A 21,616-nucleotide genomic window follows, 5' to 3' on the forward strand; every position below is an offset into this window, starting at 1 on the left:
AGAACAGTTTGCCTTCCGGGTCACGGCACAGACGCCAGTGCAGGGTGGTGACAGCCCCAAGGGACAACAGAGGCTTTCCGCTGAGACAGCTGGGCTGAAAGGGCTACAGCCTTTAGCGTGACACAGAGATGTGTTTGGGAAACAAGAGTTCCTGCTCATAGACCAATCAGTCTCGACAGTCACACGCTCTGATATGGGCCTGTCTGAACAGGAAAAGGAGGACTTCTTATTTGTCAGGAGGTCTGCTAGAAAAGAAAAAAAAAAAAGACCCACTGAAATATCGCTTACTTCCTACAGGGAAGGACACATTCTTGGACTGAACACAAAGGATGTCAGGCCCAACAAGGATGTCAGTTAACTCTAGGGTTATTTGTTTGCCAAGACTGAAAAATATCACTCAGATTGCTTAAATGAGAGAGGGTTGGTTTTAAAGACACAGTTGTCAGACTCCATTCTTCGTGGTCGCTTGTGATTTGAGAGGCAGTTGTGCTCACACCTTAAGTTTGCGGCATCTGCTCGGTTTGGTAGCTCTTTAAACATCGAAGGGGGATTTTTAAAGTTTTGATGTCTCCAAACTCAGTGAAGTAAACTGTAAAGAACACTGACTGCTTTGCTCTGACTGCCAGGAAGCCTAGAAAGAAATTTAGAATTTACAGGGGGTTACTCTGGCAACTTGGTGAAGTTATTTTTCTAGCAATTTTCTTTCTTTTTTCCTTTTTTTTGGCCACACCCAGCTGCTTGCCTGATGGTGCAGATGGTAAAGAATCCGTCTGTAATGCAGGAGACCCAGGTGTGATCCCTGGGTTGGGAAGATCCCCTGAAGAAGGGAATGGCTACCCACTCCAGTATTCTTGCCTGGAGAATCCCAGGTACAGAGGAGCCTGGCAGGCTTCAGTCCATGTGGTCCCAACCTGACTGAGCCCAGGTTCAGTCAGACAAGACTGAACAACTAATGCTGCGGCTTGCAGGATCTTACTCCCCCACCGGGACTGAACCTGGGCCCTGGCAGTGAAAGCACCAAGACCTGATCACTGAACCACCAGAAAATTCCTCCCAATTTCCTTTTTTTATTTCTTTTTAATTTAAAAAATTGGTCAGTGTTTTATATTTTCATTCTGTAAATCATCTTAAAGACTTTTTAGAAGTGAAGTTTCACTTAAAAAAAAACTAATAAAATAAGAACAGCCATGCATAGGTGCTGGTGTCCTGGTATAAACCTACTCACCATTCAAGTGCGTCCACTCTGCTCCTGTCCTGGCTCTAGCCCGGAGGTTAGCCTAGACCTTGCTGTAGAAGCCAGTGGGGATCTTAAGCTGCCGTCTCAGTTCAGTTCAGTTCAGTCGCTCAGTAGTGTCCAACTCTTTGCGACCCCATGAATTGCAGCACGCCAGGCTTCCCTGTCCATCACCAACTCCTAGAGCTTACCCAAACTCATGTCCGTCGAGTCGGTGATGCCATCCATCTCATCCTCTGTCATCCCCTTCTCCTCCTGCCCTCAATCTCTCCCAGCATCGGGGTCTTTTTCAATGAGTCGGCTCTTTGTATCAGGTGGCCAAAGTATTGAAGCTTCAGCTTCAGCATCAGTCCTTCCAATGAATATCCAGGACTGATATCCTTTAGGATGGACTGGTTTGATCTCCTTGCAGTACCAGGGACTCTCAAGAGTCTTCTCCAACACCACAGTTGAAAAGCATTAATTCTTCTGCACTCAGCTTTCTTTATAGTCCACCTCTCACATCCATACATGACTACTGGAAAAACCATAGCTTTGACTAGATGGACCTTTGTTGACAAAGTAATATCTCTGCTTTTTAATATGCTGTCTAGGTTGCTCATAACTTTTCTTCCAAGGAGCAAGTGTCTTTTAATTTCATGGTTGCAGGCACCATCTGCAGTAATTTTGGAGCCTCCCCAATAAAGTCTGTCACTGTTTCCATTGTTTTCCCATCTATTTGCCATCAAGTGATGGGACTGGATGCCATGTTCTTATGTTTTCTGAATGTTGAGCTTTAAGCCAACTTTTTCACTCTCTTCTTTCACTTTCATCAAGAGGCTCTTTAGTTCTTCTTCACTTTCTGCCATAAGGGTGGTGTCATCTGCATATCTGAGGTTATTGATATTTCTCCCAGCAATCTCAGTTACAGTTTATGCTTCATCAGGCCTCGCATTTCTCATGATGTACTTTGCATATAAGTTAAATAAGCACAGTGACAACATACAGCCTTGACATACTCCTTTCCCTATTCAGAACCAGTCTGTTGTTCCATGTCCAGTTCTAACTGTTTCTTCCTGACCTGCATACAGATTTCTCAAGAGGTAGGTCAGGTGGTCTGGTATTCCCCTCTTTCAGAATTTTCCACAGTTTGTTGTGATCCACACAGTCAAAGGTTTTGGCGTAGTCAATAAAGCAGAAATAGATGTTTTTCTGGAACTCTCTTGCTTTTTCAATGATCCCACCATAGAGCCACCAGAACTTACAGAGGACTGGGAAACAGACTCTTGGAGGGCACAAACAGAACCTTGTGTGCACCAGAACCCAGAAGAAATGAGCAGTGACCCCACAAGAGACTGACCCCACCCAGACTTGCCTGTGAGTGTCCAGGAGTCTCCAGCAGAGCCGTGGGTCGGCGGTGGCCTGCTGCAGGACTGGGGGCACTGAGTGTAGCAGTGTGTGCATGGGACCTTTTGAAGGAGGTCGCCATTCTCTTCATTACCTCCACCATAGTTTGGCCTCAGGTCAAACAACAGGGAGGGAACACAGCCCAGTCCTTCAACAGAAAATTGGATTAAAGATTTACTGAGCATGGCCCCACCCATCAGAACAAGACCCAGTTTCCCCCTCAGTCAGTCTCTCCCATCAGGAAGCTTCCATAAGTCTCTTATCATTCTCCATCAGAGGGTAGACAGAAAGAAAACCACAATCACAGAACACTAACCAATCTGATCACATGGACCATAGCCTTGTCTAACTCAATGAAGCTGTGAGCCATGCCGTGTAGGGCCACTCAAGACCAACAGGTCATGGTGGAGAGTTCCGACAAAACATGGTCCACTGGAGAAAAGAATGGCAAACCACTTCAGTATTCTTGCCTTGAGAACCCCATGAACAGTATGAGAAGGCTGCTGTCTAGGGAAAAGTGAAAGTGTTATTCACTCAGTCGTGTCCAACTCTTTGCTAAGCCATGGAATGTAGCCCGCCAGGCTCCTCTGTTCATGGAATATCTCGTCCAGGCAAGAATACTGGAGTTGGGTAGCCAGGCTGCCGTCTAAGGGGTGTGCAATCAGACCCAGTTCCAGGAGGAGTTCATCCCCTGGGGTTGACGTTACAGTACATCTACCTCCCCACATTTCTAGAGATTTTTTTCCTTCCTTTTTGAAATTCAACTGGAAGATGCCAGTTTTGTGGTTGCTGTTTTAAGCACACCTCTGAATTTACTTTATGAAAGCTTTGTTTCCTTGTTTGCAAAGGTAGGTGCTGAAACTTATATGTGCTTGATGAAATAGAAATCAAAGCAGTCTTTTTGGAAGGCCAATTCGCAATATTTAAAAACAAAAGTATGCATTGATTTGTCTAAAAATATAACCCTAAGATACACTTCCGCATGTCCTAAAGATGCACTGTAAAACAATTTTCATTGCAAGTTTTTTTTTTTTTTTTTTTTGTCATAGCAAATGGTGGAAATAGCCTAAATGTCCATCATTGAGTGTATTATGGTTCGTTCATGAAGTGGAATGTTATGGAAGAGAATGGCTGAGTCAGAATGTTCTAAAATGGAGTATTCATTACTAAATGAAAAAGCAAATAGTAGAAGCATGTGTCTAGTATGCTTCCAGCCTGTGGGGAAAGGAAAAAAAATATACACTTGAATGTGCATTGAAAAATTTTGCAAGGATGTACAACCAAGTATTCAAATATGTTGAATACAGCAGCAAAGAACTGGAGTGAAAAGTAGGCTTATATTCATTATATGCCCTCATTCTTTTTGAAATTTTCATATGTGTGCATTTTTCACCTGAAAAAAACAAATGAAAACACCCAGATACATTGCTTTGTCTTTTTGTCTTGCATAAAAATCTCCCCATACAAAGGATCTAGAGTTACATTGGTTTAAAATACAAGCTCTGTCATTTACCTGTGACCTTGAGGTCTCCCTAATTTATTTGTAGTATCTATTTCATGGGGCTGCTGTAATGATTAATTACAGGATGCATGTCAAATAGTGCCTTCTCAGTAAATGTGTGGTGATGTTATAGTGAACATTTATTGAATGCTTGCCATGTATCAGGCACTGTATTAAGAGCTTTGCCTGTATTAATTCGGGGCTTCCCAGGTGGCACAATGATACAGAATCCCCCTGTTAATGTAGGAGATGCAAGAGACTTGGGTTCAATCCCCGGGTCAGTAAGATTCCCTGGAACAGCAGATGACAACCCGCTGCAGTGTTCTTCCTTGGAAAATCCCATGGACAGAGAGCCTGGTGGGCTACAGTCATTGGAATTGCAAAGAGTCGGATGCGACTGAGCATACACACATGTATTAATTCATTTAAGCCTTAGGCCAACCCTATGAGACAAGTACTATTTTCTTGTTTTAATTTCTATTTTATGTCAGAGTATAGTTGATTAACAGCGTTGTGTTAGTTTCAGGTGTACAACAAAGTGACTCAGAGAGGCATACACGTATAACTATTTCAAATTCTTTTCCAGTGTAGGTTATTACAGAATATTGAGCCAAGTTCCCTGTGCTATACAGCGGTCCTTATTGGGAAACAGGTACTATTTTCTTCCTAATTGTACAGATGGGGATATTGAGGCACAGAAAGGCTAAGCAACTTGGCCGAAAAGACCCAGTGAGCTGAGGATTTGAACCGAGGCAGTCTGGTTCTGTAGCCTGCGTTCTTCCCCACTTACCCAATCGCCCTGTCCCTGCTGGGCAGACAGGTCTACTCAGGGCAGCATGAGGCTGATGAGAGGGTCGGTTCAGTCTCTAAAGAAAGGCTGAGGCTATTTGTAAATGTCTTATAAGCATTTGGCAATGCTGTCCTACCAACCTCACGTCAGAATGATACAATCAGAGTGACACGGCAGGGGTGTTTCTGCTGGCGTGTGTGGGGGCTTTTCCCTCCTCTTTGTTTTCTCCCAGCTGGGTCCTATCTGTATGTGTATCTGGAGTCACTTACAGGAGCCCTGCTGGGAAACCTTGACTGCAAGATGAAGCCAACAGGGACCCTGGGGTGTGGAAGGGTGGGGGGACCTGTCTTTTCTGTGTCTATCATCTAACGAACACATTTGAGCACTAAGAGCCTCGGAGAACCTGCCCTCCTTCAAGAGGATCCTGACAGTTTTGTCAGGATGACCATCTCTGGGGACGTATACCAGCTCTCTCAGAGTGGTCAAGACCTTGTATTTCTTTAGGCAAGCATTTCCTTAATATTTAACCCAAATTCTCTCAGTTAAATATTTAATCCAACTGTAATGTGCTATTTTTGCTGGAAGAATAGCTGGTCTTTGGCTTCCTCATAATCTGTCTTTAAAAGAAGTGCCCTTGACAATGATGACATGATGAATTCAGCCACTGACAGACCCTGACATTCTTAGATCCCCAAGAGTAGGGTATTTTTCTTTCTTTGTGTCCAGAATTACTCAGAACTATCTGAATACCCAATCCTCACGTCACTACTATTCCCTAAGTGCTTCACAGGCACGTGCGTTCAGTTCTGAAATCGCCGTTTTGTGCTGTGTCATCATCTTTCTTGTGTTCCAACTTTCCAAACTACTGATCAATTATTTACTCTCTCTGTAAGATTTCTTTCAGATTTCATTTTGAACAACCTGCTAGTCAAGGGATCTTTGGGGCGCTGACTTGAGATGGAAACAGACACCAGCTCCTTGGAAAGGATCACTTTTCAGCCATTCCAGACTCCTTACCTTGCTCGACTACCTTAAGAAGCAAGTCAGGAGACTTGAGCTGCTCTTTAAAGTTTGTCAAGTTCAGTCTTGGCAGTACCAGGCTGCCCCTGATCTTCCTGGTCCTGCTCTTGCCAAGGGGCCAGGCTGTAGAGAAGAAACCTGTCAAGTCCTGCCAGCAAAGGCAGTGAAGGCAACCAGGCTCTCTTCCCTTGAAGGGAATCTAAGAGTAAATGATTTAACTCACCTCCTTCTTACCTTTGTTTAACATCTGCCTCTTCAAAAAAAAAAAAGAAAAGATCTGCCTCTTCTCACACTTGGAAATTTCAAATCACGGACAGACATTGTATTGGCTGAGGTAGCAAAATACATTAGGTTTTATTCTAGAAAGGAAATGACGTGATGAAGCTGGTGCTTTTTCTAGCAACGTGCTGCTTGTGGGATCCTAGTTTTCCCCACTAGGGATCGAACCTGTGCCCTCTCCAATGGAAGCATGGAGTCATAACTACTGGATCTCCAGGGAATTCCCCAAAGCTACTGGTGTTTTAAAAAACGTCATTTATAGAAATAAATATTTTCTATAGCAAGAGGTTATTCCCTAAGACTAAAATGCCTTGAAAATGTCACCCTGTTACAGTGAATAGAATATTTTAATTATAATCTGCAGAAATGTTTCTTCCAGTGTACTTTATGGGGACATCCATGGTATTATCTAATTCCCTAGATGTTCCTCTTCATTTTTGATAATAGAAATTGCTGGTAGGCATTGCACTTGAATGCCCTAGAAAGAAGGAAGGGGTCTTCAACCGATCATTACTCATGTAGATCTCTGAAGGCTAGCTATGCAGGAATGTTTTTTATTTGCAGAGCACTGGTCTTCAGAAGCAGTGAAAGCACCAGAATTTAAGATTATAGAGCTTATAATTTTTCTTTATAACCTCCTTGTACTAGAGTCAGTAGGAAGAATGCATTTTCCCTCTCTGTAATAGAAGAGAAAACTAAGACTATTTGCGTCCCCCGTCCTCCTTAAGGTCAACATCTTAATGTCTCATAATTGACTATCAACACTGCTATAGTGTACATGCAGCGATTCTACGTGATCCAGTCCTTTACACAGTTCCACTGAAATGTAAGTATAATTTTTTTATATGGTATAATCCTTTTGTGATTAATTTCAACTTCATATTTCTTTTGTGGTTGATGTTTGCTGAACTGGGATTTGAAGTTTAAAATTTAGGATTGATCACTTTCATCATATATCACACTGCTATTCTGAATCCAACCTTCCAGTTTTCCTGCTTAGTATCTAGTTAGTTGTTTAGCTTTAGAGCATTCTTAGAGTAAGTGGATTCCCTAATAAGATAGATCATTGAACACCTAGAGTTAACAGTTCTGGGTTGGGAGAGTAGCATTAAAGAGGAAACTATGTTTAATTTAGATGTAACTTTTGAACTGGTTAATAATATAGGAACAGGAAAACAAGTGAATGTTAGTCATTTACATTTTCTAAAAATCTTTGAAAAGAATCCAATCAGTGTCCGGTTGAAAGGTGAAGGTACATTATGTGATGACTGGGTGATGACTTTTAAGACAAGAAAAAGAAAATAATAGTAATAAAGGGATTTTTTTTTTCTGGACAGAATTGTAAATAATTTTGCTACCTGAAATGGTCCTGTTTAACATGATTGTAAATGACTTGGAAGCAAGCGCAGAGTGATATTCCAATTGCAGGTAAGAATATATTTGTTTAATAAAATCACAAGATAATAGGGCTAAACTTGATGAATACTTCATATGGATTTATGAGACAAACATTTCATTATTTTTTTAAGAAAAGGTTATGTTTTGAGGTAAGGTGTTTCAGACTCACGGATAATAGGGTTTGAATTCTTTTTTTATGCCATAGGAAAAGAAACTGGAAAGCAAGATATTAGTGGGTTCAGTATTGGGAATAATTGTACAGGAAACCTGTAGATTTGTGGGTTAAATATCCTCAATTTTAGCTGATTACTCAGTCAATTTGGCTGCCTCCTATCTCTAACCTCCCTACCTCCTCTGATTGGCAGAAACACATTCTTCTCAAGAGAAGCATTTATTGAGGCTGTCTGATAGCTCTAGAATAGAAAGTAATAGATAAAAAATGGAATTTGAAGAGGAAGTCCATTGCTGTCTTGCTCCTTCTAAAAGTTTTCTACATTTCTTTTCTTTTATTATGGTAAAGATTTGAAATCCAGGGTGAAATACATCTCAAATCAATTTGTTCACTCTGTGCATGTGTGTGTGTATTTATATATATATGTATATGTGTGTGTGTGTGTATACGTATGTATGGGTTTCCCTGATAGGTCAGTGGTAAAGAATTTACCTACCAATGCAGAAGATGTGGTTTCAACCCCTGGGTCAGGAAGATCCCCTGGAGAAGGAAATGGCAACCCATTCCAGTATTTTTGCCTGGGAAATCTCATGGACAAAGGAGCCTGGTGGGCTGCAGTCTATGGGATCATGAAAGAGTTGGACACGACTCAGTGACTAAACAGCAAACATCCTCCTTTACAAAGTGAAAAGGAGGGACTTTCCTGGTGGCCCAGTGGCTAAGACTCTGCCCTCCCAATGCAGGGGGCCTGGTTTCGATCCCTGGTTAGGGAACTAGATCCCACATGCCACAACTAAAGAAAGATCAACTAAAAATCCTGCATGCTTCAGTGAAGATTGAAGATCCCAAGTGCTGCAATTAAGACCTGGCACAGTCAAATCAATCAATAAAAATAAATATATATATATTTTTTAAACTGAAAGGAGAGGTTTTTTTTTTTTTTTTTTTAATGAAAGAGTCTCTCTCTCTTTTAATTTTTATTTTATTTATTTGGCTGCACTGGATCTTAGTTGTGGCATGCAGGATTTTTTTTTTTTAGTTGTGGCATTTGGGTTCTAATTCCCTGACCAGGGTTCAAACCCTGGCCCCCAGCATTGGGGATGTGGGGTCTTAGCCACTAGAACACCAGGGGAATCCCTAGAAGAATCTCTTTATCAAATTCTCTGTGACACTGATTTACCTATCAGGTAATCTGGAAAGAGGACATTAACATCGACATCTCCCAGAGGCCAGACTAGAAGCGTGAAGTGGAAGAATTGGCATTTTTCATCTGTTCTAGTGAAAACATTTGGTGAATAGCAACAGTTCAATAAGCTACATGGCAGAGTATGACTTTTGATATTTATTAAAATGTTTTCTTGCTTTCAGCCATGTTCTCTAAATTCAGGCTTGTGCTTATTTGCATACAGGTCATATCAAAATAATCCATTGACTACTGCACTGGGGCTTTCCGTCCCTGTGATTTTCCAATGATGCCTCCCTGGATCAGGAGGAAGTCCAATCAGGAAGAGCACATTGTTTCCTCTCTCTGCTTCAGGGGAAATAAGGGGTTTGCAGAGAAATTTAAGATGTATCCTGTAAGCTGAGTTGTGAAATGAAAGTAAAAGTTGAGCAGTTGTGTCTGACTCTTTGAGACCCCATGGACTATACAGGCCATGGAATTCTCCAGGCCAGAATAATGGAGTGGGTAGCCTTTCCCTTCTCCAGGGGATCTTCCCAATCCAGAGATCAAACCCAGGTCTCCCACATTGCAGGTGGATTCTTTACGGCTGAGCCACCAGGGAAGCCCAAGAATATGGGACTGGGTAGCCTATCCCTTCTCCAGCAGATCTTCCCGACCCAGGAATTGAATTGGAGTCTCCTGCAGTGCAGGCAGGTTCTTTACCAGCTGAGCTATGAGGGAAACTGAGTTGACTCATTGGAAAAGACCCTGATGCTGGGAAAGATTGAGGGCAGGAGGAGAAGGGAGCAACAGAGGATGAGATGGTTGGATGGCATCATCAACTTGATGGACACGAGTTTGAGCAAACTCCAGGAGATATTGAAGGACAGGGAAGCCTGGAGTGCTACTGTCCATCAGGTTGAAAAGAGTTGGACATGACTTAATGACTGAAAAACTGTAAACTTACACCAGTAGAGATGAGTTAGGACCAGAGAGGTTTTCAGGCTGGGCCACTGGTTTCTGTTTGCCAAAGGAGTTGATCTGATTTTGGTTTAGCAGCTGAAAGACAAATATCGAACAAACCCCAGGTGGATTTCAACACCCTTTGGTGACAGTGGCATTCAAGAATGAACACAGTCAGACACTAGGATTTTTCATATGTTGTTTATTTAAATAAAAATCAATTTATATTTTCAAGGGACTGGATTTCAAAGCCATAAAAAGAAATTCAAACCATTTTGTTCAATACCTATCTATAAAAAACGAAATTACATTTTGTGGGATGAGTGGACCCTGTAACATAGGAGATTTCTTCATTGAAATTCAAATTTTTGCATGCAAAACCTAATTTCATTTTTGGATTGGCTGAAATGTTCAAGGGGCCCTGATGAAATATCAGAGTTTGTTAAAAATCAAGAAGTATAACCACGGTTCAGACTACATGGTCAGCGCGTGAGCCAAGGTAGTGAGATCTTTGCAACCTCGCCTGTGTACAGCCACTTGATCTCTACTCTTTTGAAGCATTTTCAAAAGTACATTGTGTTATTTTGGTGACTAGCACAGGTTCTTGCTTATGTATAAAAATTGGACAAAATGGCTTATTTGCTTAACAATGTCCAAGTCTGTTGCATATAGTTTGGTGGCTCTGCCCAAGAACCTGGTGGGAGGGAGTACTGTGGACACAGGTTTCAGAGTTGTGGCCTCTTCAGATCATTGCAAGTCCACTTTATAAAGCGTTCTAATTTACTTTGTTTTTGGTGAGTCTCTATTTTTGTGTATAAAGTAAGGTTTACAGATAGGACGTAGATGAAAACCAGGGGAGATCAACAGTGGCAGTTACCAATTTTAAATGTGGGAAGAAAGATAAAGACATCACAGAAGACGAAGCTAAATGGAAGTTTGAATTTGGGGCGTAAATTGCTCACTTAATAATTGTGTCATACTGGGCGAGTTACCAAAGCTCAGGGAGTAATTTTTCATTAGTGCAAGGGTGAAATGAAACCCACAATGCATTATTCTGATTTTTCCTACCCTGGAGAACTATGTAGGAAACAAAACTGACATGTTTGGCAAGATACGCACATGGGTTAAAATCCATACAGATTTGCACCTGTTTGAGAAGCTGATAACTCCTTTCATAAAACATACAGTCCCTGACCTGAACCTTTCAGAAGTGTATGATCATCACAGTAAAAGGACTTTTAGTTTTCTGTATTTAAATCCCTTCCATAAGGGACAAGGTCTACCCACAAGCTCACAGGTACTAGAATATGTGTTGTTACAATGAAAATCAGAATGCTATGCTTCTGAACTGCTTAATTACTCCCCCAAAGACAATTACTTCTCTTCTGGAAGAAGCAGGACTCTGTAGTGAAAACAGAGAGACCTGAAAGCAGTGCATTAATTATTTTATTAATTTCTTTTTACATCATGGGAAACATTCATCTATTTACAATTATTTTTTTGTCCGCACACAATCTAGGTAGATAAGCCTATGAAATTCCAATTCATAAAGCCATAAAAATGTTCCCCACCCCTCCATCTGAAAGCTTTCAAATGAATCTTTTTTTCCAAACCAAAATAATTTTTAAAAATTACATTTGGGAATTCAGATATGCTAGTGATTTACATTCCAGTTATTTAAAATATGCATCTAGACATGTTTTAAAAAAGAAATGGTAAATTCACAAGGATAAGGCTTAAATTAAAGTGGTAATGCACAGTAAAACATTAAGGAAACATCTATAAATAACAGAAATATAGTACAAATAAATTAGTTCTATTTACCATTTCAAATATTAAAAATCTTTAATCCATTTCTTCATCTCTCTTTACAAAAAGGTTATGTGAGTTGTATGGAAACATCTGCAAAAAATATAATAAATACTTAATTTCTTTGAACGTTTTTTTGATGTGGGAGACAAACTTCTTTTGTAATTCCCCCCTCCCCAAGAAAATACCCAAACACCTTTGTACCAAAGTTAAACAAAATAAGTAGTTTTTCAGGGTACATACATTTTCCATTATTAACTAAAAAACATTTCTACAAATTACATCAAAAAGAACAATGTAACAAGGGTTATGCTCATGGATGTCAGGCTTAACAGGGCAAGTGATCAACAAGCAGTTTTATGTGGGGTCATGTCTTAACATCAATAATTAGCTTTTTATAAAGTGTTTGTACAATTGGTGTTTTCAAGGAAGGCAAAGGTCATGATGCCTGTAGGCATTCTGCTAAAAGATTTAAAATTCTTACCAAAAATAGCTTATGAATATACAAATACCATTCATGTAGACAAGATAAATAGGCCACCTCTTGTCTCTCTTAAAATATCCTGGGCTAAACCAGTTTCCAAAGAAAATATTGTAGGATGATCTTTAGAAATCTATTTCTCCATCCAAATCTTATCTCTCCCTCAGGGCACAGAGCTGTGGATGGGAACGTGGGTCTTCAAATGGATGCTGTTTCCTTCACATTAGTCTGTGAGTTCTGAGTCATTGTCATGGCTGAACATGACCACAGGCTACCCAAGGTGGCAGTTGGCCTTACCTGATACAAACTTTGTGTGACCTTCCCCGGCTGCTACAGAGTAAAGAAAACGTGTATTCTTTTAAAACCAGAAAATACTTGAAGCTTAAATTCTCTATCTGCTCCAATTTTACAAAGTACTCAAAGGTGCTTTGTCCACTCTAGTTAAAAGTTGGTTTGTTTTTTAATAAGTTAGTAGCCCTTTTCTTGTAAACCACAGCAGTAAACATTTGTGCCCTGTTTATAAAGATAGCTCAAAGCATCAATGGCTCTGAGAGGTAGCGAATTCTCTAGTGGTTTTAGAATATGTCCATGAAAATAGTTGTTGCCAAAACCCATCACTTCTCTTAATTTTTAAAATAAAATTAGCACCTGGCTATGAGAGTGTATTTTTTTTTTTTTTTAAAGCGTCTCTGGTGCAAGTGTATCTGATATATCTTTTTAAAAGTCTTTCATTTTTCAATGGTGATATCTAACACTTTAGGGAGCTGGATAAAATGCCAGTGATCATGTAAGATCACCTCATTCTAAGTGTTTAAACTGCTAGGAGTAAGGGCATTTAAAGATAACGTCAGCTGGCCGCAAAGGTCATATGCCATCCATCATGACTAAAACCAGAAATCAACCTTCTCTGCCAAATCCCTGGGTCTCTTCAGTATTTAGGAACCGCAGTGCTATCCCCCTCCACATGGCTGCTGAACCTTGCAGGTCAAATTTCTTTTCTCTCTACTTGGGACCTCAAGATGAGTGGCTGCTCTTTGAAATGAGACAGCACGTCTACTGGGACAGAAAGCTTATTTGATGGATTTGACATAGGACAAAATCCTGATACGGGGGTGTGATAGGACTCTGGAGCAGTGAGGAAAGACTGATGGAGACAAATGTCTGCCCTATGAACTACTGGGTTAAAAGAGACCGAATGTGTAGCATTCGAAGGGGATGATGGGAAAATCCCGACTCTTCTCAGAAAGCAGGCCGGCTGCCATTTACAGCACTTGGTAAGCAGAGATGTACTTCTATCTGTGTAATTAGGTAGGCTCCCCCCCTCCCCAAGATGGACACTAACAAAGTAATGGAACCAACACTTTCCCCTGTAAAGACCTCCCCCCGCCCACCACCACAACAACAATATAATATACATAGTACAAGAAAAGTTGAGAAAACACTTCAGGTCTAAATTGTCTTAAGAATAGGACAAAAGAAAAAAATCCCTTATGTAGTCTCTTAAGCTAGCAGTGCTTCCTTGGTCTTGCCTTTCCTGTCTTCGTTTTATTGCCTTTCGGAATAGATGGATGTCCCTGAAAGATCAAATTGACAATCTTCTGCTGAGTGTGACATTTGAAGCAGTGACTGATGACACAACAGTGAGGCAGTTTGTGCAGCTGTGAGCGACGCAGGTACCCGCACCCCACCCCTCCCCCCCGGGCACCTGCAGACTTTGCTTCTCTTCCCCACCCACCACACATCCTGGTCCCCCCGCGCCCAGCCCCTCTTCGTCCCCTCTCGGTGCGTCACTCCCGGACTCTGGTGACAGGGTGTGATGTCTGAGGCTGGACATCAAGCGCTCCAATCTGCTCGCCCAAAATAGGAAGCGTGTCTGGGAAATCAAGGGGATCGGAGCCCTAGTTTCTTTCGCGTGGAAGACGGCGAGGTCCCTAGGGACCCCCCCTTCCTCCCCCCCCCCCGGCGGGATCCTGGATGTCTGAGATACCCTACGGTTGGATATTGCTGGAATCTAGGGACGGACTAGCTCGAGGAGGACGGAGGATGGATGGCGGGTGACCTAGAGAGGGGCCGCGTCTACGCGGGTGGGCAGGCGCCGGGGAGGAGGCGGCGGCGGCGGCGGCGGCGGCGGGGGCGCGGCGGCCGGGGCCTCAAAGCCGGGTCTGCGCCTCGGGGATGTAGATCTCGATGCTCTCGGCGCTCTCGGTGGCCGAGTTCTGGCGGACGGACGCGGCGCGCTTGGCGGCCATCAGGCGCTTGCGGGCCTCCTGGCGCTGCGAGCTCTCCAGCGAGCGCTCCCGGATCAGCGGCGCGGGGCCCTTCGCCGGCTTCTTGGGCACTGGAGGAGGGGCCCTTCGCTCCTGATCAAAGCAGAAGGTTCATGACATTACACAGCTTCTCAGGACAAGCTTGGGGGAAACTGGGATAGGTCAGTAGTTAGCACACATTTCTTTCTTTTTAAGCCTAAGGGTGGTTAAGTTAGTTCTGATCTGCACACTGTATACATATTTACATATATATATATATGTATTGGAGAAGGAAATGACAACCCACTCCAGTATTCTTGCCCGGAGAATCTCATGGACAGAGGAGCCTGGCGGGCCACAGTCTCAAGAGTCAGACATGACTGAACGACTGAGCACATAAAATGTATATATATTTTTCTTTAGTATTCTGGCTTGGGTTTTCAAAAAGATGCATGAGGGTAAAAAAAATACTGGGAAGTTTAAGGTCAAGGGTAAAGCTGGAGGGCAGAACTAGTCTCTCCAAGGGAAGGATATGGGTATTTAAAATCTAACCAGCCCCCGCCCCCTGCCCCTCACACCTAAAGGCCGCAGCTTCCAGCATATTTACTGTGGTTTTTCTCTGGAGACTCCAGACTCTTCCGGATGCCAGAGATGGGAAGGAGGGGGCGGCGGTCGCCTCTTAGATTCTGCACCCCCTCTAAGCAGGGCGGCAGCGTGTGGGTACCAGCTGGGTTCAGAGTTTAAAAACATCCCTGCCCTCTCCCCAGAGCCCACCCAAACCTAAACAGCCAAACGAGGAAGAAGCGATTGTTAAAACTGTGTTCGTTTAGCTTTGCTGGTGTCCCAGTGACTTCCACCCATTTACACATCACACACAGACACACAGATCTAGATGTACTCGGCAGGGTCACCCTGGAGGGAGGACTTGGACAGTTCCTACCCTTGGGGGTGTGGAGTCAGCTCCTAAAACATTCCTGCTGGACCATCACGAATTAAGGGCTTCAGGGTGACCTTGGTGGCCCTGAAGGCTGTTTCATCATAGGGACAGACATTATGCCGTGACATCTGAACACAAGACTGAAAGAGTTCATCCCCGCTCCCCTTCCCCACACCCCCACACCCCCACACCCCCAGCAGCAGCAAACTAGAAAACGGTGGGCTATTTTTAAATGCCACTGCAAAAACAAAAATCATTCATCACTTGGACTGGAAAAAAGAAAATACAGTGGGAAAGGGAATCTACATCACAAAGGATTTTTAGGAAAAAGATAGTGAGTTTTCAGGCTGCAAAAAGGTCCATGTGAATCTGATGATTTCATCTTTTAATAAAATGCCTTAAATTCTCATAAACCTAAATGTGACAAGTATCTTAAAATACGGATTCCATGATTCTCCAAAGGGCACTCTCTGTGTCCCTCTTTTGCTGGCCTTCGTGAAGTGCCTAGTTACCCTTACTGAAGTGGAGTTGCCCGCCGGTTGTTCACGGTGGAGTCTCGAGTGGATTTAAAAAAAGGAAGCACAGAGTGCAAACCGTATTCCACCAACTCTGATTGCATTTGTTCATTGTTTCCCCTCCAGTTCATGGGGTGATGCAAAGCTCTGATCACAGATACCATGCATGAAGATTTAGAAATCAAGTTAATAATGATTTACCATATAACTGTCACTAGGTACCATATATCAATTCTTAGCTTCACTCCTTTTGGACATTTAAATTCTTCATGATTGGGTCACTCAGTAGATACTTTAGAAAGTACGATTGTTGAAAACTTTTTAGTCATATTTTCCTTTCCTTGCATAGTTTATTTTTTTTTTAACAACAATTTAAAAAAATTGATGAATGAGAAATTAGATGGATCAGCTCTAGAAAATCAGTTACCAGTATGTGTGTACATCTGTAATGTTTTCTTAAAACCAGACCAATTTAAAAACTTGTTTAGCAGACAGTTTTAAACCCAGATTAAAGAAAACTAGAATGAATGCAAATGTTTGGCTACCCCAGTGAGAGGCCACACAGGCATCAATGGTACTTTGATGCTTCATACCAAAACCCGCCAGGTGGATGGTGACCGAATTAGAGATGAGGGACAGTGATGAGCGTGGTGGCCCCTTCAATTATGCACCGGCCCTTAGCACTAGATTTCTCTTGGGAGCCCAGGGACTCCAAGAACTCTGATATTATGATGGGCAGCAGCAGAATGGACTGGACTGATAGGTGAAAGGATCAGGAAAAGGCATCACAGAAATGGCTGTGCCTGACTCCAGAAGTTGAACCTCTCAGAATCATTTGACCTCAGGCTGTAGGAAAGCAAAGGGTTAAAAATGTCATGCATCTCCGGTCAGCCTAAGAGGGTGGACATTGGATACCTGGGCAAGCCTGGTGGAGCCACCGTGATCAAATGTGAAAACTGCAGTTTATTAATTCAAGTAAAAGAATTTGAGTCTTTATTTCTAAGCTCTTGCATGAGGAACCCAGTGAGCAATACTCCCCAAGGCAAATCAACCAAAGGTAAAACCTTTTTTTTTTTTTTTTAAAAAAAAGATCCCAACATTTATGATTACTGTGAAACTATACGGTGTGTATATTTTTAGACTTGAACAACAGTGGTTTCTTTATTACTATATTTATGAAATGATTATCAAAGTCGGTTAGTTTGCAGGGCTTCCTATTTTCTCGGAAACACGTTCTAGGGGTGTAAGGAAGTTGAACTCTTGCTCTATGTAATCATGCACTGAAGATGTCATTTATTTTAGTTTAAAAAGCAAAATGGAGGCAGTTCCTTCCAGTGACTAAAATGGTTTAACTTAAAGTTTAATTAACAAAAAAAAAAAATAGCCACATTCCCATTTTCCAATTCACAGACAGGTTTTTCTTTAAAAATATGCCTGAAACATATTACAGATAATATCCCAAATGATTACTATGTAAACATTGTCATTACAATGAAATTAATATGATTTCAGCTCCATTTCACATTGTAAACAGCAAGACTGAGCAGAAGCCTATTTAGACTGTCCAGGGTTTGTGCAGGTTTTTAAATGAACCATACAAAATCTACATTGTTCTACCTTCTTGTCAAGAGGATCCATCTGTTTCCAATTATTGGCCTTTAACTGATGAAGTTCATCAAATTTCATACTAATGTTTTCTATGGACAACTGCAGCATGTCCCAGAACCCCGCCAGATCCTGAGAGGTGGGCCTTGGATGAGCATTGGGATTCTGTGCAAGAGAAAGAAAAACAGTCACGCTTTAGAAGCGATGTTTGTGACAAGCCCAGGATCAATGCAGCATTTTCAAATGCTTCAAATAACAAAAGGAGCGTGAGTTCCTTTTAGTTTTCAGATAGGAGAGAAAAGTGAAGTTAGTGATGGTGCTGTGCTTAGTCGCTCAGTCGACAGTCGCTCAGTCGCGACACCGTGGATTGTAGCCTGCCAGACTCCTCTGTCCGTGGGGATTCTCCGGGCAAGCATACTGGAGTGGGTTGCCATGCCCTCCTCACTGATGGTACTTTTATTTGTTTATTTTATATTTTATAGTTATATGTATATATGTTTTATGGGGCTTCCCAGGTGGCACTAGCGGTAAAGAACCCACCTGCCTTGGAAGGACACATAAGAGACAAGGATGGGGAGATCTCCTGGAGGAGGGCATGACAACGCACTCCAGTATTCTTGCCTGGAGAATCCCATGGACAGAGAAGCTTGGCAGGCTACAGTCCATTGGGTCTGAAAGAGTTAGACACGACTGAGTGACTGAGCATATGTACATACATTTTATATATATATATATATATATATCTCCATATATTCACCTTTATTAAGGACTAATTGACAAATAAGATTATAAGATATTTAGGATGTACCATGTGATGATTTGATATAGACACACCCTGCATAAGGACTTCCCCATCGAGTTAAGCAGCACATCATCACCTCACATCTTTATCCTTTTGTGTGTGTGTGTGAGAACATTTATCTTCTACTCTTTCTTAGCAAAGCTCAGTTAGACAATACAGTGTTATCAACCATAGTCACCATGTTCTAATTAGGTCCTCAGACCTCATTCATTTTATAGCTGAAAATCTGTATCATTTTACCAACGCCCCCTCCATTTCCCCTACCCCTGAGCCCTTGGCAAACACTTTTATACTCTCTCTATGAATTTGGCTTTTAAAAAAAGAAAAAGATTCCACTACAAATGATAATTTTATATAACCATTTTAGACACATTTGAGTCACTTATTCTCAATGTCAAGGTAAAATTCTTTTATAATACAACATCTATCAGTATGGTATGGCGGTGCGTCTAAACATTTGGAAAAAACCCAGAATGTGTGATGTATGCCAAAATGCATTTAAAACTATATTTAAATGAAAATACCATATTACCAAAAAATACACTCCATTGTTATTAGAGTCAGTATTTGACTCCATGGCATCCAACATACTCAGAGAACAGATAAGGAATATAAAGTAAGATTCATTTTAATACTTACGTTGAGTGAAATAATAGGGCAAACAAGTGATAAGTAATAAAAGAATTAGATTTTCAAAGTATTGTGTGTTTAACAATTAAGATATTTCTAATAGGAAGACATTTTATCATATAAGTACTTGGACATAATCATTTGGAAATGAACTGGTTTTAAATTGACCATAACATAATACGGCAAATGTGAGAACATTTGTCTGTACATACACATAGATTTCTGTGCATTTGTTAGGTAATATTAGACATTCTTTGATGTCTGGATCGACTTTCTTTGCCCTCATTCACATATCCCTGACAAACACTAGAGAGTAGGAACCACTAATTTATATGATCTGAGACAGAAAAACCATAACTAAGAGACTGAAGGTATTACTACCGGCAATAATCGCTAAAGGTATTCATGGGCAGATAGCTGGGTCTCATACTTGTCAGAGGTTTCTATTGAGGTTCCATTTGGTTACCTCTGGGGATCCCAGGCAATTGGAAAGACTGTGAAATCTCATGCCATATAATAACTTGAGGCCCGTTCTTACTTTTAAAACAACCCTAAAGAAATGACATCGTCAGAATTTCAGAAAGCACAGGGTCAGTGACCATCAAAGTAAATAGACTGGAAAAAGTACTTTTAAGCCTTTTGATGGATGAATATTATTGGTCTGACTTCAAAATAAATACAAGAATGTATTTATAACCTTATACTTACTACCCATAGTTCGTTGGAATAAATAAATTCTAAAATTTGTAAGTATTTGGTTCACTGTTAAACTCTATTCCAGTGACACCTGAATTAACAAGAGGCTTCTCTGTAGCATTTTGATATAGTAAACTAGAATGTTTCTTAATATCTAGGTTCAGAATAGACAGATAATAACTAACAAAGTACTTGTCAACTGGAGTTTTATGATCTCACAATATATTACCTTATCTTATTTGTAATTAAAAGCTAAGTTGCTCATACCTTGAAATTCACTAAAGCCTTCTAGGTCACAAGCCCTGTTGTTAAACTGTGCTAGTGCATTAATAGATAGAATGATAGCATTTAACTCTGTAGTAACACGGGAAATTTGTTCCTTTCCCACCAAGAATCTCTTTGCCCCCTCATCATCCAAGGGATGAATGGGGAAGCAGAGAGAAAAAGTCTGGGTGCTCAGCCAGTCTCTTAAATCAGTGGCTGCTGTGACACCCAGCACAAGAAGTAGTTGTGAAACCTGCCTCAGTCTGAATCAGGTCACTTGGAGGTCAGAGGTGATAGAGGATGAGAAAGATAAGGAGGGCCAGTTTGAGAAATATGGCTTTATATGAACTTTTTAAAGAGTTAAAGAATCATATGAATTAAGATCTGAGATATGTGAGCAAGTTTACAAATTAGAAGGAATTCTGTACCTGACACATAGTGAAGCTCAATAAAATATTTGTTAAATCACTGATCAATGCATTTACTAACATATACTATCTCATAATTCAGAATATAATTTCTGAGAAGGTGAAAGAAGGGCCAGGTCGTTTTTGCTGAGGAAGGGGAAAACAAACTATAGGTGTGGGGGTTGGGGGTGAGGAGGCAGGAAAGAGGGGTTTCAGAAAGAAAAGCCTGGTGAAGGGGGACAAGAGCACTGACTTGTTCAGACTTTATATCTGCTCTTGGCTGAGTCTTGTCTAGACAAATCCCAGTCTGTATTTGTCCTTGTTAACAAGATGTGGTTAGAACGCTAAAAAAAAAAAAAAAAAAAAAAAAAAATCATCGTTTGGGTCAATCAGATCACAAATGATTGTGTTTTGAACTTTCCAGAAGATTAAAAGAATTGGTTTTTATTTTCTTTATTTTAGATGCAGTTTCCACCCGTGGGTCGGGGGTATCCTCTGGAGGAGGAAATGGCTATCCACTCTCGTATTCTTGCCTGGAGAATCTCATGGACAGAGGAGTCTGGCAGGCTACAGTCTATAGGGTCACAAAGAGTTGGACACAACTGAGCGACTGAGCACACAGATGCAGCTTGATCATTGATTGGCCAATAAAAGCTATTTTTGTGGAATGACACTTGTGGAGATGGCAGAATTTAAAAAATAAAAAATGTGAGGAAGCTCTTGGCCTTGCATTTTGCTGACAGTTTTTTAAAAATGTTGTTGCTGCTAATACAGGTTTTGTCTGTTCTGCTTTATTTCATTTCTGTGTATCCAAGAAAGATGAATGATTCGTTGTTCTCATGGAGATCAAATCTACACTTTCTGACACATTCCATCTCCAGTTCTTGAATTAAAACAGAGCGCTCTGATAAGGAAAAAGGACCCAATGGCTACTTCAGAAAGAAACTCATTATCCAAAATGATTTTTTTCTGAAATATTATTTTTGAAATAGCAGGCTGCTCCAATTGGGTAAGAATAATAAAATCAGGAGGCCAGGAAAATAGAAAATATTCAGCAACCAGGAAAAAAAAAAAAAAAAGGAAATGGAGTTTTAACTTGATAACTTGATTGGATTCTTTCTTTGAAGATAATTTAATATTTTATATTATTTTAAAAGATAAATATTTTTAATTTTAAGAAAAGCAGGAAATATATGATTCATCGGAAAATTCTCTCTTTCAGGTTAAGAAGGTCCAGTGAGCCCTGGCTTGGTTCTACTTCAGTTGGATTGGTCTTGACCACGTGTTCTCACGGGGAGGAGCAGGGAAAACTAGTATTG

General features: G+C 41.1%; 1 protein-coding gene and 1 long non-coding RNA gene across 7 annotated transcripts in view; one reads left to right on the forward strand and one right to left on the reverse strand.

The window, feature by feature from the left end:
* The first annotated feature begins 5,857 nt into the window (after nt 1–5,857).
* LOC136166391 (uncharacterized) lies at nt 5,858–20,977 on the forward strand. The gene is made up of 3 exons (XR_010662896.1): nt 5,858–7,036; nt 7,548–7,638; nt 20,760–20,977. It is a non-coding gene; the product is annotated as an uncharacterized lncRNA (long non-coding RNA).
* Nucleotides 13,989–21,616, reverse strand: part of DLGAP1 (DLG associated protein 1) — a 288,426-nt gene continuing 280,798 nt past the window's right edge. For 5 of the 6 annotated variants that reach the window (XM_065932530.1, XM_065932529.1, XM_065932533.1 and 2 more), the window contains 2 exons: nt 17,511–17,663; nt 13,989–14,555 (listed from right to left, as the gene is read on the reverse strand). In XM_065932530.1, coding sequence (XP_065788602.1) covers nt 14,346–14,555; nt 17,511–17,663 — 363 coding nt within the window. In that variant the 3' untranslated portion in view covers nt 13,989–14,345. Of the gene's footprint in view, nt 14,556–16,999; nt 17,664–21,616 lie in introns of those variants that run through there. The other variant, XM_065932532.1, reaches the window with a different exon arrangement.

This window comes from Muntiacus reevesi, chromosome 4 (assembly GCF_963930625.1).
Source record: "Muntiacus reevesi chromosome 4, mMunRee1.1, whole genome shotgun sequence".
Classification (NCBI taxonomy): Eukaryota; Metazoa; Chordata; class Mammalia; order Artiodactyla; family Cervidae; genus Muntiacus; species Muntiacus reevesi.